The 18097-nt window shown below is 46.9% G+C and overlaps 1 protein-coding gene across 1 annotated transcript in view; it reads left to right on the top strand.

Annotated features, from left to right (window-relative positions):
• The window catches only part of LOC142574689 (Na(+)/citrate cotransporter-like), a 59519-nt gene that overhangs the window by 11813 nt on the left and 29609 nt on the right, over positions 1-18097 (top strand). The window contains exons 4-5 of the mRNA XM_075683722.1: positions 7416-7506; positions 10131-10262. Coding sequence (XP_075539837.1) covers positions 7416-7506; positions 10131-10262 — 223 coding nt within the window. The remainder of the gene's footprint in view (positions 1-7415; positions 7507-10130; positions 10263-18097) is intronic.

Below are 18097 nucleotides of genomic sequence, written 5' to 3'. Positions count from 1 at the left end.
AGCACACTTAACACGCAGAGTGATTTGTTTGTTTCACAATGTAGTCGCTTCTTGCAAGTGAATTTTGTACTCAACTGAATTATTTCTTATTACGCTTACGCCGCAGAGGACTAAACCCTGCCTTGCCGCCAGCGCTCAGCTACTTTGACTGGCGCTGCTCTGCCTTTAAATATATCATGTGGCACCTTCCTCTAGTAACATTAAAAAAAAAGTACTGAAAAGTTAGTCAGACTTTAGTTTTGTGCATTTCCAAGCTGCAGCTCCCATGGGGAATTTAAAATTGCAAAAACTGCAGCGCGAACGGCAGTTTATCGGCGGTACAGCGCTAACACGCGCTTTTATTAAACCATGCATCTATCAATAAATTCCCAATTACTCTTCTTCAGGCAACTTTGACTACACTTATTCGGCGAGGTCACATCTATTCATCGGCAGAAAAATCACAACGGCATATGCAGACATCGCACCGTCCGGATTTGTTTTCTAAGTCTGCACTAACGACGGGTGCTTATTATTGAGTTACAGAAGCAGCATTGCGGCAAGGCTAGAATTAAAAAAAAAAAAACACGGTCGAGACATTGCATTAGTCAACAAAATTTGTCGGCTAGTTCACATGAGCTCCACTTCGTGTAAATGGAGTTCATAGCGTTTGTCTGCGGGACGCACCTGGCACGTATGTGGACTTTGTTGTCCCAAAGACCGGTAACGTCGTGTTCATACCCGCTCCCACAAAGGTCTGCGTCTTCCCTACAGCTGTCACCGCAGAAGAAGCAGTCTGGCGCCCGAACAAAGGACAAATCACAGCCGCGAACTTCAGCCGCCCTTGCTGCAAAGCGTTGTCGTCTGCTACTGCTCCCGCGCGTACCGTTGGAAGCGCCCGCTAGGTGGCTTTCAGTGGCGCCTCTATAGGCGGTGCACGAGGCGTACACCCGTGCATGCTACATAAAGGTATCAATGTTGCCGGATTCGAGACCCTCATTATGTAAGAACGAGAAAGAATGGGGTTAAATGAGGGGCCTGATTTTCATTAATCAAATCATGAGAAGCCAGCATAGAAAGACGCCAGAGAAAACATAGGGAAATGGTACTTACTAAGTGAATTAAAGAAATGATAAATTAATGGCACTGAAAGTGGATGAAAAAACAACGATCCCACGTCTTCGCATTACGCGAAGACGTGGATCGTTGTTCTGGGACCAGTTGCCTTCACCCAGAAAGATCACGTACTCGTGAGGCTTACGGCAGAAAGGACGTTCTACATCCGCCTCCAAGGTTTGTGAGTGGTGGCGCTGGCTAACACTCCCAAGGTTAGTTCCAGTAGTAACACATAAATACCCAAGAAAGTGGATGCGAAAACCGCGCCGCCGTAGCTCAATTGGTTAGAGCACCGCACGCGTAATGCGAAGACGTGGGATCGTTCCCCTCCTGCGGCAAGTTCTTTATTCATCCACTAATTGCCACTCATTTATCATTTCTTTAATTCAATTGCTAATTAAGTACAAGAAATTTGCCCTATGTTTTCCTTGGCTTCTTTGTTTGTTGGCTTCTCACGAAGTGATTAATATATGCGGTCTGACGTGACAAACGCCGTTTCAAGTTGGTTGTCTGCTGCCATGGGGACTTACCAATAGACGCTGCGTAGGTCGATAGAAGAGAACCTTGGAGGGAGTCAAGTGCGTCAATTCTCGGCAAAGAGTAAACATCTTTGCCAGTGATTTCGTTAGGTCAACGGCAATCGACACAGAAACGAATCGATCCATCCTTGTCCTTAACAAGAACTGCGGGTGACCAGGGGCTATTCGAAGGCTGGATGACGCCGCGCTCGAAAATATCGGAAAGCTGGTCAAAGATAACATGGCGCTCTGTCGCTCTGGTATGGCGCACTGGTACCCGGGATGATGCGATGAGAAGCATTTGACGTACGTTCCAAGCAAACACGCTGGCGCAGCCAAAAGAATAACGGAACTTGTCGAGAAGGCGTAGAAGCGTGGCGCGTTGGGAAGCAGTCAACGTGTCGGCGATGGAGCTATTTAGGACATTTGTGGAAGCGGACTCTTCCGCGGGGGCACAGATCAGTCCGGCGACCTCATGAGTGGTGATTGAGTTAGTTGGCATGTCAATGATGGCACCAGGGTCGACACACTGAACGCGGCCAATGCATTCCCCACGAAGCAAAGTGAGGGATATGAGAATTGGTTGGATACGAGCTGTCTGCTGATGCCGTCACAAACTTCTAAGAGAGCAAAAGGCAGTGCGGAACATTTGTGACGAACGAAGATAGCAAATGGCGTAAAAAGTGCGCTTGGATTAGCGGCCATATTGCAGGACATTGTCGCAAGGGCTGAGAAGTGTGGTGGTATTGCAATGTCTTCTGCAACAAATAATGTATCTTCAGCTTCACATGCGTAAAGAAACGAGGCGTCGCAAAGTGTTTAAAATTCCACTACAGCACGAGAAGTCGAGAACAGTCGATGACGGCATTATTAGTGGGAAGTACCAGCCCAGAATAAGATCGTTGGAACAAGAATTGAGTACAAAAATTCGACGATGTAGTGGAGGCCGTTAATCACAACGCGGGCAATAGATGTAGTTGCTGGTGTGATGCGGTCTGCGCTGCTATTGCGAAGTGATACGTTGAACATAACACTGGCGTCGTGAGCTTTCTGAGCAAGTGACAAAGTTTGACACTAAAAACTGAAACTGCGGCACCACTGTCGACGAGGGCGAGCGGAGTGACACCCTCCACACATCCATCAATCACATTATTTGGAGAATGGAGATGCCTTGGTGTTTTCTTGGGTGACGCAATTCTTGTCTCTAGGACTGCGGCGATTAATTTTCCCATTCGGGTGTAGAAGGACGGTGACGCATCTGCGAAAGCGAGCGGCATCGAGGCGATAGCGGACGGCGGTCAACAAGAAGGCGGGGGTCCGAGTATGAAGACATCTAGCCGGGGTCGGGAAATGCAATAGACAAAGGGTACAGGGATACATGTGGATCGGAGTGAAAGCTGCGGCAGCAGGATGTTGCGCGGCGACGGCAAAAGTCGTGCACTGTGGCCAGGTAGACCACACGCAAAACATTTTGGCCAGTTGTCGGGAGCGCGCCATTGTCCACTGCTATGTGGGTACCTCGGCTGAACGAACTGAGGAGCTGGACGCAGTGGCACGGATGTTGGGAATGACACAACAGGCTGAGGTGGTGGCCGTGCGATAGCCTCGTCATAGCAGAGAGGTGCATATATATACTTTGGTGAAGGCAACGGGAGTCGGCAACGGCGGAGTCTCGCGGGTAGAAGGCAGAGCTACGCAAACTTGCTGCTGTATGACCTTGCGAAGGTTGGCAGGCAATGGCGAGGGTGGTTGCACAGCTGAGGGCAGCAGCGAAAGCTGACGATCGACCTCAGCACAGAAGAACCGCTTGAACTGGCCAAGGGGGAGTCCGTGTCAGGAGCGGTAGCCATGCTTGCGAAGTTGTCGTCGGACACAAGTGGACGCCGCTTGGGAAGACGCTGCCTGCAGAGCTCGCCAAAGCTCTGCCAAAGCTCGATGACCTGAGAATCAGTGCCAAGTTTTTTTTTGACAGCAGCACATGAAAGGCATCGTCGGAAATGCCCTGCATGATGTTACCGATCTTGTCCGCCCCCGCCATAGTCGAGGTGACATGGCGGCGAAGGTCGACGATGTCTTCTATATAGCTTGTGAATGTTTCGCAAGTTTGCTGGGATCGAAATTGTATGCGTTGTTCAGCGCGAAGCTTGCGCACGCCAAGCGGACGAAAATTTCCGCGATGCTGGTTTTGAAGGCAGCCAACGTGCAGAGATCGGCTTCGTGGTTTTTGAACTGCAGCTGGGCCACGCCCGATAAATGGAAGATAGAGTTGTTGGTCTTTAGGGGACCCTCCTATCTGTGGATGGTGCTCGCTCTCTCAAACAATGCCAGCCAATTTTCAACGTCTTTCTCAACGGTGGCGCTAAAGATGTCAGGATCCCGCTGACCCTGAGTACCGGCACACACGATGGCTGGTGAAACCGGTGGGTATGTCTGGCTGGCGTCGCCAAGCATGACGGACGATAGTAATCGGTTGCGTAATTCCATCGTGTGGGAAAACCGCAGCACCTCCGGAAAAATCTAATGCGAACAAAGGACACGACAAGAGAGCAATACGCTGCGTTGGCAGTGTGTCAATCACAGCGGTTCAAGCCGACACCAAAGCTATCCTAGGTGTGAATCTTATTAAGGCACTTCGTAACTTTACACACTCAGCTATCCTACAGAACCTTACAACCTTGGAAGTCGGTGCCAGGATGTACAACTACATCCGGGACTTCCTCAGCCACCGCACAGCCACACTTCGGCAACCATCGCCTCCCAGGTAGTATACTGGGGGCACGAGGTACGCCCCAGGTGACCATCCTTTCCTTTGTATTATTCAACATAGCACTCCTTCACCTATCCCAACAACTAGCTCAAATCCCCAACATCCATTTCAGCTCCATGCCGACGACATCACTATCTGGACAAACCGAGGCAGTGACGCCAAATAGAACAACACCTACTATTGGCACTAACCACCGCCGACACATATGTACAGGAGGGTGGCCTGACCTGCTCCCCTTCAAAATCGAAGCTCTTTCTCTATCACCACGAGCCTCACGATTCAGTCATTCCTCCGATCATCCTTACGCTAGGTACCCATTCCGTCCCATTAGTATTCAAAATCCGCGTGTTAGGGCTAGTTGTCCACTTTCATGGTACGAACGGAGAAGTCATAAAGACTCTACAAACGCACGCTCCACAGACCACCCTACTGATTCACCGCATAGCGAACCGTTGGGCTGGCTTACGCGAGCAAAACACGCTTTGCCTCACCCAGGTTTACATTATAAGCCGCAGCGCGTATGCTCTTCCATACCTACCCCTCCTACAGAAGGAGAAAGACCGGATAAACGCGCTACTACGGAGTTGCACGAAAGCAGCTCCACACCTTCCTCCCGGCACATCCAACGCCTGAGTCCTCAATACCGTGTGTCCACAACACCGGTGAGGAACTCACAGAAGCCACCTTTGAGACACAAATATCCCGTCTAACTCAGAGGCTGGCCGCACTCTATTATCCCAATTAAGCCTAACGCCAATTACACACCCTACCGAGGGTGTGTAATTCCTCCGCTTAATTCCTCCGCTACCGAGGGTGTCCTATCCTCCGCTTTAGCCTCAGCATACCCCCCCTCCCCCCATCCCCAAGAACATGCACCCTGAGCGAGAACCGCAGAATAGCAAGGGCTCGGGCCCTCCATAAAAAGCGTGGCGAGGACCATGAGGTGGTCTACGTGGACGCAGCGGAATATACGTCAGGCTCCCGCGTTGTCCTGTCGGTAGCCGACAATCAAGCAAAGCTTCTACCCTTTAGTTAAATCATCACCACTTGCACTACAGAGGCAAAAGAGGCAGCCATCGCGCTTGCTCTCGTATCTACATTTGCCACCACAATTATCACTGGCTCCCAATCCGTCATTCTCAACTATGCTAATTGCTCCATGTCCTGCACCGCTGCGTGCTTAGTACGCTTCTGGCAGGCCCGGCGACCCATAACCCTAATTTGGACGCCAGCACATGCCGGCCTCCCTGGCAACGAGGAGGCTCACTCCCTGGCGCGAAGTCTCACGTTCCGGGCAGGAGGAGTCGAACCCCCTCTACTGGCCCGGGACTGCTTACTCTCCTTCCGAGATATCCTCTCGTAGTACCGGGAAAAACGAAAGGAATGCACATCCCCATCCCTCAGCATAGCACGGGCCGCACACTGGCGACGACTACAAATTCGGACTGCTCCATACCCCATACTACTACATGCCCGATACCCACACCAATACCCTCAACATGCAAACTTTGCAGCGAACGAGGGGCTTCCTATACACACCCTCCTCGTATGCCCCACCTTCCCTCATGCCCCATCATCTGCAGTCGCGAAGTCTTACTGGGAGACTCTACTGACCAGCACTTCCGCTCAAGAACAGCGCCAGATCATTTGCAGTGCTATGAGATGGAATGCGCGCCAAGGGCTTTCCTTTACTTTGTAACGGTGCACCCTGACACTAAGGGAGCACCGAAGGGCCATGTAGAGGTCTTCGCCTTTACCATTCTTATTGTCAATAAATGCTTCTACCAGCACAGCAGTCTAGGCAATCTCGAGCTCGCGCCTCTCGGACGACTGGTGATGTGGTGCACACACACACACACACACACACATATATATATATATATATATATATATATATATATATATATATATATATATATATATATATATATATATATATATATATATTATGTGTGTGTGTGCACTGGGTGCTGCTCTCGTCGCCCGTTGATCATGACTCCTCTGAGCAACCGTACATCCAGCCCAGTGAGGCATCTCCTCATTGAGACGCCTGTGCATCCTGCAAGAACCAGCCCTCTAAACGACCACCTCTGCTCAAGGAATGGCGTTGGCAAGCTCGACGCAGGTCACGGTTCAAGACCTTTGAATTCCCGCGAGCTTCTATGGCGGCGCGCATGAAGACGCTGAAGACTGGCTGGACCACTATGAACGCGCGACCAACCACAATCACTGGCGTCCTGACCAGAAGCTCTCGAACGTGTACTTCGCCCTCGAGAAGAGTGCAGGAAGATTGTTCGTGAACCGCGAGGGAAACTTGCCAAACTTAGACGAGTTTTGCTGTCGGTTACGTAAGACCTTGGGAAATACGAAACGAGGGGATAACGCTCAGCGCCTTCTTCAGTCGCGTATCCAAATGCCAAATGAGGGTGCCGCGATATTTGGCGAAGACATGGCACGTTTGTATCGCCGCACAGATCCCAGCACGACCGAGCCTAAGAAGCTGAGTGATCTCATGTCGAGCGGCCAGTCGCACGGCAATATTGCGCGCATTTGCAGGCTTCTTTCACGCTTGGAAAACCTTTTATGTAGGACGTATTGACCAACAGAAAACCGTATCGGGAGTTTTTCAGGTCGCTGTAGAATTTTGTCATTGACACTTTTCATCTAATTATAATATTTGACAAGTTGATTAATTAATTCAGATTAATTATCTAATCAGGCGGAATGAAAAGATAATTTGAGTGTCTCCAAGCGAACAACGTGAGCTTTGTTCTGTCCAGCTACGTGTCATTTGCATACCTTCAACTTTGGGCTAAAGTTACGTAAGACAGCATATATATATATATATATATATATATATATATATATATATATATATATATATATATATATATATATATATATATCTTCGAAAGAATTTCGCTTCAACTAGAGATAAGTCTCTTCATAAAGCAGCACAGATCGTAACTTTTTCTTCTCGAAAACCTTGCGCACTGCTTTCTCAAGAGCGCCTCAGGCGGTGTAACTGTGTGCAGGTACTGCCACCGGATCACCATGCGGTAGTCCGCGCACTGTCGCCGAAGTCTACAGGAAAGCTGAAGCAAGATTGAAGGCTAGTATCGTTGGGTAAGCTCCCGGGTAAGCCTTTTTACATTCGGCAGGTGCTGCCTGTAATGAATGGCCCACTGCCAGCGCTTGCAGCTGCCGAAGGCTCCCTCTAGTGCCTATTCAAGTGCACGTTAAAGAACCGGACAAAATTTCCGGAGTCCACCACTACGGCGTGCCTCATAATGAGAAAGTGGTTTTGGCACGTAAAACCCCACAATTGTTTCGCTCTAGTGCCTCAACGTATTCAGGCTCACGAGGGTTACCGTCCTCCTCATAACTGACTCCACTGGAACTAAAAAAAAAAAAGAATCGCGGCCCTCTGGCAACATGAATAAACTGCTCTGGTAGGCAAGCATAAACTTCCTGCGAAGGGAGGCATTCACATATAATGTTTACACGTTATGCAAGTCTAAAGACATGATCGCTGTTTATTTTTCTTAAGCCTAGGCACCCCGAATCAGAGCGGTAAGTCCTGCAAAATTACAACAGTAAACTCTAGGTCTCCATTCGCTGAACTTCCAAGGGGATGATTGCGGCTACATGAATTTGATTAATCATCGCGCGATGGGCTTCAGACGTTCATGCTGCGTTAATTACTGCGCTTTAGCTTTCAAAATGCAGGGAAACGAAGCTCTCATCTTTTTTTAAATGACGAAGGTAACATGTTCCTCTGCATGCGGACATTCATTGGAAGCTGTTGCACTTTGTAAAGTAATATTTTGTTTCAAATCATCGGTTCGCGAAGTCGCAAAGCCATTGGAAGGCAGAAATTCAACATGTAGGCAAATTCATCCACTACCGGTCCTTTAAATGGTGCCTGCATCATAATAATTGCAGCTCCCGAAGGCACTAGCGTCGGTATTCCCTCTAGTAACTTTTGTTGTAAGTTTTACGAGTCAGCCAACTGCCATTGCCATGTAATGACATTGTGTTGCTGGCGGTCGCTGACTGGCTGGCTGATTTTCTGAGCATCTTGTAGAAAGTGGTGCTCATGCTCTACGTGTCGACGTCGAGAAGTACGCGAAAGGGATGTCTCCTTTGTCCTATAGTGGCAAGTGGCATGCCTAAAGCGTGTGCACGGCATGGGGTCAAGCTTAATCGGCCCAATCTGAATCGACGCCCAACCCTGGCTGAAAGATACTTGTGACGTTGACAAGATTTAGGGCTGCTGACGTCGTTTTATGAGCCTAGGAGCCAGCTCGGAAAGTTCACTGAAAATAGTTATCTTTTCACTGGCGCCAACGTCTGCCGCTGGTGACTTCCTGGTGAGGGCCCCTTCGGAAACTGCAGAGAAGTAGCTTCAGGCTCTGGTAAATTAACGCCTGTATTCTTTAAAACTGATGGTAGCACTAAAAGGGACGAACACATGGTGAAAGAACGACACGACGACGAGGGAACGTTAAAGGGAACATTCTCAAAACTTAACAAATAAAGACAAGCTTGGGAATTTAGTTTCGCATGTGATGGCTTGCGAGTGCGTGCCACGGTTCAAACAAGCAAAGATTCTTGGCAGAAATGCAAGCGCTAAAGCTAGAGTGTTCCTGGAAGCATTTCACATACAAAAAAGAAAGGCGGGTGTGTGCATCAGCGATGTTTCGATAAATTTGTATTCTGCTGAGCGCACACTTCTGCAGAGATGTGTAAAACCGTAACATATGGCTTTTGTCTGTTGCTGTCCTTTATTGGTCATTTGTTTCACTTCTTGCTGCTTGGTTTTTATCATTTCACTTGCCGTGACTGCTTGCGATACTGCGATATCATTATTTGTAATAGAAAGCTGGCGCAGTTCGGTTGCGCGCATGTGTTGTGATTGTCCTAAATTTGAACCCTTTTAAAAAATTAACCAGTTGTCAGTGGCGTTCCCTGGTCGTCGTGCCGCCTTTCACCGAGTGTTCGTTCCTTTTAGCGCTACCATCACTTTTAAAGAATGCATCACCAACTATCCCAGCACCAAGTTTTATTAACGCCTGTAATTTTTGTAACGAACCAATAAACGTATTTGCTTACAATAATACAGACTACGTTAAATCAAGGGAAATTAGGCAACGTTTAATGCAGTAGTTTCTATTGCTTGATTCGATTCAATTATCATCCACTTTCACAAGCCAACGATCTTGATGGTAACTCAAGAAGCGCACCAATCAAGCAACTGACGAAACGGGAAAAAAAGGTTAAATTTGAATAGAAATCGTTATAGTATGCGGTCATAGATTTCGTGAAGTGCCTTTGCTTCTATGGACAGTCTATGGACATACGGGCATGAAGCTTAATAGAGTAACGTTTCTGAATGCTTTTACATCCCTATGCCGACCGAATGAATAATTTGAAAAACGCAATTACTAGCCTGTAAGTTGTCTATAGTCTATAACACACACTGCCTAGGTCTGTTTACACAAAAGTTCCGCCAAATCTTGTGTGCTCTTGTGAAGCTTCAAAATACGGAAGCACTCTTGAGTGTCAGCTTCATTAAGGCTAATTTGTGAGCACACTATAGTACAACCTAGGTCACGTGCAGTAGGTCTTCTTCAACCATCCCCTCCGTCAACTTTAGCGTGCCCTGCAGCTCTTACGCGTAACACACGCGCTAGAATGTCTTCGGATGAAGTGTTCAGCAGCCTATCTTTACGTTCCGCTCATGACAGGCTTGGGGACGAGTCCTTGACAGAACTGCGCCGAGAGATCATGGTGTCCGTGGCCTACGCGTCCAGCATCGGGGGCACGGGTACCCTGGCGGGTACGCCGGGAAACATCATCATGAAGCAGCTGTACGAAAAGTACGACGCCGTTCACCGGGAAGCGAGACGATGACTCGTTCCCGCTCTCTGTCGTCACCCATTGTAACTGCATCTGCAGGGTGTTTGATAGTGAACGTTCCCGATTGAATTTATTCATTATGCAAAATAGAAGGGAGGCGTGCAGACAGGACACAAGAGTAGAGAAGTGGACAACACGAACGCCACTTCTCTACTCTTGTGTCCTGTCTGCACGCCTCACTTCTATTTTGCATAATGAATCCTTACCAACTAGCTCAGCTTTCTGTCGTTCTTGAGTTTATTCACCGCACATTTTTCATGCCTTGTATAATCTCTCTTTGTATCTGTCTCCCTGAGCTGCACTATTTGCTATAACTATAACGTTGTCTGTCATGGGCGAGGGACATAGCAATGCTGCTGAAGACCCTTATGACTATGCCATATCTTTGTGTTATGTTTTCGAGTAAAACTAAAAACTTGAATGAACAAAAGCAAAGTCGTGCTGGAAGATTAAGTATTGCACAAAATTCAACCTAATTTTCAAGTAGCACACTGGTGCCTAAAAGTTCATTTTGATGGACGTCTTGTAGACTAGCAAGAAACTGAAGTGTCACCAAATCTTCCGGTTTGCTCGCAATCGGCCCTTGAAGTGGCTGCCAGGCGGTGGGCACCAGCACATTTCATATAACTTGAAACGGGGTAATGCTGTATATTTAAGCTTCTTTCTTTTCCGATAAACCCGACATTTCCCTATTTTTGTACCCCGAGCAAAATTTATGAAAACTGTATTAAACCAGATTTCTCCCCGCAAGTTTCACCCTTCGTAAAAGATAAAGATGAATGCAGGTCTTTGAGAAGTAACGAAGGCTGCTCACTGTTTGAGAGCAAGCGGTCAAGAAATATTATATTATGTTGGTTATTGGCATAATATAAAATATCCCTCATTTTTACCCAGGACTCGCCCGAAAATCGGAATTTATAAAAATATATTCAGCCCTTGCCAGCCTTGAGTGAACGAAATATGGCTGCATAGTGTTTAGCAGTTGATATTACACAAATACGACAATTAATCGCGCTGTGCGTTGCATGTACCGCACGTCTCATTCATGTAAACGACGGTCATGTATTAGGAAGAGGCCTAACGCAGCTCTGACGTGTGTCTGTATTGCAAATAGTAGCTGTGACGTGCAGCGGATGTTTACGAAACTACGTTACGTTCAAAGACCGGATAATTGGCCTAGTTGGTATTCGATTAATCTTTCTGGGAGGGAGCTAATAGAGAACCAGTATAGCAGGAGGACAATGGACAAGCACGGTCGGCTCGACAGGTCACTTTTACCCCCCCCCTTCCACTCCCCCTCCCCATGATAGACACCGAGTCATTCCAATACACATAATAACGTACGTCATCAAGGACTTGTAAGGTTACTAAGAGAGCCACACTTCCTGTAGCATGCCCGTGCGTGCTGTTTTACCGTTATGCTAAAAAGTGAAGATCACAAAGTAAAAAAGTCAACGACATTCAATAACACAAGACAGCCAGCCGTCTCTGTTTCTTGGTTTTGTCAGTGGCGTTTCATTTCAATTTATGATTAATGTGTCGCAACGAGGATCCGTAGAGATGTATATTTTCTCGCAGCTCTACTTGCGATTTCATGTTCCTGTGAGCAATTTCATTTCTTTAAATACACTGTTTGCGTGCGAATGGAGACCATTGCTGGCGCAATTGTCTTTAATGGTGACTATAAGATATCCCAGCATTGGGCTGGCTGACTACAAAACCTTCCACTTCTCCTGGGTTTTCCTCCTATAAAATGTCAAACAATATTTACCCATCGAATTTCGAAAAACATTTCAATTTAACCTAATGTTTCACATGACGAACAACAATGTTCCAATTGATTATTTCGGATTTGAAGCGAAAGTATTCAATTCCTCCTTGAAAAACAATATCCTCGCGCGGCTTTATATGAAACGCCGGGGACACCTCTAGCTCTCAGTAAAGGCGCGACACTACGGAGTTGCTATCCCTACAGGTATGCAGTCGTGATACAAGGCAAAGTGACCACTTACAGGTTCGAGCGCGGAGCTAAGGAGCACGTGATGCACAATTGAGGCAAATACTAAATCTGGCTACAGACTGGTACATTTCTGTATTCAAGCATTCTAGAGGCAAGCATGACTTAGCGAGGGAAACGGCGCGACTAATGACTTGTGTCTCTAAGGCTTTTGTATCGAAGCAGCAGCGTTGAAAACGTACTCGCATGACGGAACATGTTCTTCTGTTTCTTCCAGAATGCGGGCCTTTCTTGCTGCCCGAAAGGTCTGAAAGCTTCCACACATGGCTGTGTATGTCATGACGAAGGTTAATTAATAACGTTTGCTTTAAATCTACAATTCATTAGCCTAGTCGAGATGTTGCCACAGTCTCTTTCTACAGGAGGTTCTGTTACGAAGGTTGCGGCATCTTTTACCTTTCCTCCTCGCTTTCACCGTAATACTGCACATAAAAGACGACGTTATGATAATTGTTATTGCAGGGCACATAATCGGTCTTGAACTATTTTTCATTGCGATTCTTTTGTGCTGTCTGATGTCGAGTTGTTTGATTTCGATTCATCATTCCTCTCAAGCACTTGACGACGAGCGATTCCAAGGCATCCACTAATAAATAAATGCGCAATAAATGAATATGCCACTCCTCAATCTACCAATGAAGTTCCTCCTGCTTCCTGCATGCCAATAACTATTAAGTATGTAAAGTGCTCATAGTTGGAGGAAGGACATGAAAAGTACACGGGATATGCGCTATATATATGAAGAAAGAGAACTAATAGCGTTTAGTTGAACACATGACAAAATGTACATTTTTTAGCGGTTAGTTAAAACACGTGACAAGAAGTACGTCTTTCTTTCACGTGTTTCTTTGTGTTGTTTTTGTCACGTGGTTTAAATAAGTCCAGTTATTTTTGTTTCTTCTTGCGTTACTGCATCAAAGTCAGTTGATAGGCAGCGTATGTCACGTGTACTACTTGTTCTTCGTTCAACTTGTGAGCGCTGCGCCAATTTCCACAAGAACGCCAACAAACTTGCTCAGTCGTCGCGAAATTCTTGATACAAACGGTCTCTCGTGTTGCCATGCATTTGCATTGCGAAGGTAGCTACTCTAACAGAGCTTTGTTTCAAAGTATGCGTACGCGCGGACCTGCGCACACGTGAAAACTTATTACGAAGTGCTTGCTTTGTTAATATTTTCGACCATTTAAGCGTGCAGCTTGGAGCGCAGTTACTAGGTAGTAGTAAACGGGAGTGTCGCAATAACCTCGCTCAATTGTAGCTTATCTAGACCAGTCATTTCTGCCAACACCAGTTCAGACTACATCTAGGCACAGCTTAGCTTAGCAAGGCTAGAGAAAGCAGGAAAATGTCCATTTTGGTTCCAGAGTGACGATGCATGGACTCTTTCTCAACTGAATAAACTGCAAGGGGAGAGGATTGCGCCACCAGTTATCCACGCATTCAAGCTAACTAGTAACGACTACGAGAGGTGGAATCAGTACCTCAAGCACTAGACTACATAGTCACACGTAGCCATCGGTACATACACGCATACATATATAGCCATCCGCCACGCTTTCTCCTATAGAATAATTTTCCGGTCTTCAACACCATCAATTTAGCCAAACGGAGTTATATAATATTAGGACTATAAAAATTATACAGTCGCGACATATATTGTCTGCTTTCTCTCTCTTTTATTTGCTTAATCCTTACCTATGGTTAATATCACTGCCCCGTCTACCGCTAAATGCCACAAAGCATAGAAATCAGTAAAAGATAAACATTTAATATTGTTCCATTACTCAAGCACGTGTCGCTTTGTTTGTTTTTTCGTGTGTCTCGCAGTCGGTTCCCCAGTGCTCCTAGCTTAACACCAGTGTCATGGATGTTGGCCAACATACCTACGATGTTCGCCTGCTTGCTTGGAGCTTGGTTATGTTCCTATCGGCGACTGAAACGTATAATGTAAGCTCGGCGGCACAGAACGGCTGGGGAATGAGTGTTGTAACTAGGCTACTAGTAGAATAACGTTAATTAGCTTAGATGACCTCATCTGGGCGGCCATAGCTTACCGCACTTTGCAAGACTGCCAGTATTTATTACAACGCAAGAAAGTTGTTAAGTTCAATAACGGTCCATAGGGCAGCGGGGCCGCAAAAGAAAAAGAAGATGCAGCAGCCAGGAGAGAAGAACCAAAAGATCAAAATATGGTTTTCCAGGAGGCTCAACACTTCTGAGTACTATAGGTTCAGTACGATACGCAAAGCGACAAGAATAACTTGGTTCCCTATTGTCCATACTTGTCAAGTTGTAAAAAATATACTGATTAACTATTGAGTGGAGAATAAGACAAACTTTTCCTCACCGATAGTGCTTCGCCGCATTATTTGCTGTCATTAGGTGCCTTATGAGGTGGTGCGAGTGCTATATACTGTGTAAACTGGGAGAACTTTATTTTCGATCATACAGATGTTCGCCCTGGCAGAACCAATAGCTAAAACGAGAGCGTACTTTTCAGTCATGAACAGCGGTGAAACAAGGAGTGTTGCTCGAGCCGATGTTTCAACACGAGGACTCGACTTCATCATGGCATGAGCTACTTTCCTTAGCAGTGTCACTCCCCCCACCCGTTGCTTTCTCAACATGTCTGGAGAAAAATGCGCCGGTGCGTAGATTAGGGTAACTGAAGTCTTAGCCCTTTAAATATAGAAGAAAGACAAGAAGACAAAAAGGGGGGGGGGGGTTCTTGAGGATGACAGCGTCACTTGGGTCGAAAGCGCCACTACGGCGTCAAAGAAAAGCTATTAGAAATAATTAAATAAAATATACTGTCTTACGATAGAAATAGTAATTTTGCCTTGCGTGTATTCGCGTTTAATTACGATTTAGAGGTTATTCTGTAAGCAACAAACAATTAGTTGCGCTTAGTTTTGAGCAAACCAACTTTACTAGCCTTCACCAGCCAGGCTTAGCCGTGTTAGGCCTACGAGCCATAAAATCCACAATCGAATTCAAAATCAGCGGCGTCTAATGAGTCAATCTTCATAACACACGCTAGTTGAGAGAAAGCGATAACCGCAGTCACTTCTCCTAGCTTGCGAACTTCACGCGTTACCGCGAATCGAACACAGTTTTGTGCTAGGTTAGAGCCGCCGCTTCGATGGGTGCCGCCATGTTTGCCGACGCAAAGCTTTTGGGGCCGCTATTTCGGTTCCCGCTAAATCGGTGAAATAGCGTTCCCAACGCAAAACCCAAACGCTGTTTGCGACTCGCGCATGCGCAGTGGCTTCGACGCTATTTCTTTGGAGCCCCTATTCAAAAGCTCTCTATCGTGAAGCGGTAGGAACTAAAGGCGACGTCTGGAGAAGGGTCGGACGACACGGAGGGGAGAGGGAGGCGTCGCCCGTGGGAGGGTGGGGGACCGAGAGGAGCAGTGGGAAAGGGGACGGCGCAAACAAACGTTGCGCCCGCCCGGTCGCGCGCTTTGCAACCCAGAAACGTTAACTCGATAAGCGCGCTTGCCGAACGCGCGTGTGCTTACGCGCGCGCGATTCCGCCGAAGCTGTCGCGACGCAGTTTTGCCACATACACGCTCGACATTGTGTCAGAAATACCTGTGACACTCGGTAGCCTCCGCGGTGCTGTTTATGCTGCACAGCAGCACGGACCTGACCTGCTGGCTACTGCTTTTATTGCGTCGCCCTTCGAGTGAAACTGCATTTAATAGAATGTTCAAATTTAGGGACTTATGTTTGTGGCTGTGCAATAAATATGTCACGGCTCGTAAATACATAGGTTTCACTTTCGTGCTACGACCATTTCGTCTGAATAATGAATCAAATAATTTTTTATCGCAACACCAAAGCGCTCCTCTATTATTGCGAATATAAAAACTCCAAGCGACTTTTCCGCCGTCGCCGTCGGCGTGAGGCTCCTCATATATTTAGGTACATGTATACGAAATGTCACGGCACTCTGTATGAAATGCTTTATATGCGGTTTATATCGCAAAACTATTCTATCACTAAAGATGCTCATACCAGGTATTACGTGGTAGACGACACTGTTCCTCAGAATTTTCAGAATGGCAGCCCGCAAACAGACGTCATGACACATAGCACTGAGAGCGCATGCCTGTTGTCTTAAATCTTCTCAGGCTACTGAATATTAAAAGAGCGAAGGAATATCGAGGCTCATATTTGAAAGCAATGTAATTTTACTGGCGGGATGGGCTGAACTATCTCCAACATCGGCCCACGAAATAGGTTTGAAACGTACATGATACGAAAAAGTGGTGGCAAAGTCGCTAACAAAGATGATATATTTAATTATTAAACATAACTCAAATTGCCCGACGGCAGTATTCAAGCAGTGGATGTCTAGCACAACAGCACGACTATCTGATCATTAGGCCATGGGAGCGGGCCTCAGTAAACGATATATAGCATCCTTAAGTACATATATTTTCCCCGTGCAAGCCAACGTGATGAGATGCTTGGCACCTCCTACGAAAACTGAGCGCGATTTTTCACCGTCGTCAATAGTGACACATAAATATCCTCACTCATTCAGTTTCATTAAATTTTCTGGAGGACATTACTCACACTAACTGCACGACTTCCCTTTGGCTCAGAATATCAACGCTAGGGCGCGATATATGTCTAGGCCTGTTCATGTTGCAATCGAAGACATCGGTGCAGAGTAGAAACTGTATTTTAAGACGTCAGGTCAAAAAAAAACCTCGCTTGCTTGAACGAATTGCAATACAGCCTACGCAGACTAAGCAGACCACGCAGGCCCTGTAGGCTTGCGACATCGTTTTCCCACGCGTGCTAGCCAGCGTACGGTAGCTAGAAAAGTATCTGCCAATGCGTGATTTGCGCAGCAAAGCACCGCATTCCTCAAATGGCGCAAACATGCACCCGCACCGGCGGAGAAGGTCCTGCGAAACCCTAATCGGACAGAAGCAAGGCGGTCACGTATGCGCGCAAAGACCACTCCGTTAGTTCAGACCACGGTGTAATCGGATGCAGAAACAGCGTTCTGTTGCGTGTGCCGCGCACGCTGTAGCTCCACGCCGGAGGCGCCAAGACATGACGCTGCGGGAACAGGAGATCATGAGGCTAAGCGACAACGCCGACGGAGTTAAAAAGCCCGAAGCGGGCGCACACATCTTGCCCACCGTGGGCGCACTGCACTATACGAGATTGCGAGGGCAACACAAGGCGACAACGCCGGCAAGACCCTGTAGTTCTAACCGACCTTGCTCGTGGTCATCGAATTTTCTCTGTTGATGTTCCTACACAAGCCACACCACGCGTGTTTAGTTGGCCATCTTACGTTTACTGCAACTCATGTTGCCGCTACTGCTATATACGAGTCTTACACTTGTAATATTCTAAAATGTTGCTATCTCATCCATTGTTTCGCCTTTAGGGTGAAACTGCTTTTTTTTTCCTCTCCATATTTCTCTATTTTTTTTGGAGCACTGAATTTTGTTGCCTAACAATACGCACCGGCTTATTTTCCACCCCTTTTTCCATTGACGGTGAGAGGGAGTGAGCTAGGCTCACACACCCGTGCAGCTACGAAATGCCCTTGGTGTTCTGTAGAATAGTTCGCGTGTCGAAACGTTGGCTCCAGCAACGTGCCTTGTTCGGCCATTGTGAATCGCCTAAAGCCTCGATCTTCCCATTAACGTCCCTCTTGTTTACAGTGCATTTAACCACCAACTTTTTTTTACCGCTGCTCCTCAGATGCGACAAGGCAGATTATTTAAAGACGACGCAGGAAAA

The sequence above is a fragment of the Dermacentor variabilis genome, chromosome 3 (genome assembly GCF_050947875.1).
Source record: "Dermacentor variabilis isolate Ectoservices chromosome 3, ASM5094787v1, whole genome shotgun sequence".
Classification (NCBI taxonomy): Eukaryota; Metazoa; Arthropoda; class Arachnida; order Ixodida; family Ixodidae; genus Dermacentor; species Dermacentor variabilis.
The sequence above is the reverse complement of the archived record's forward strand: the minus strand, read 5'-3'. Positions and strand labels throughout refer to the sequence as shown.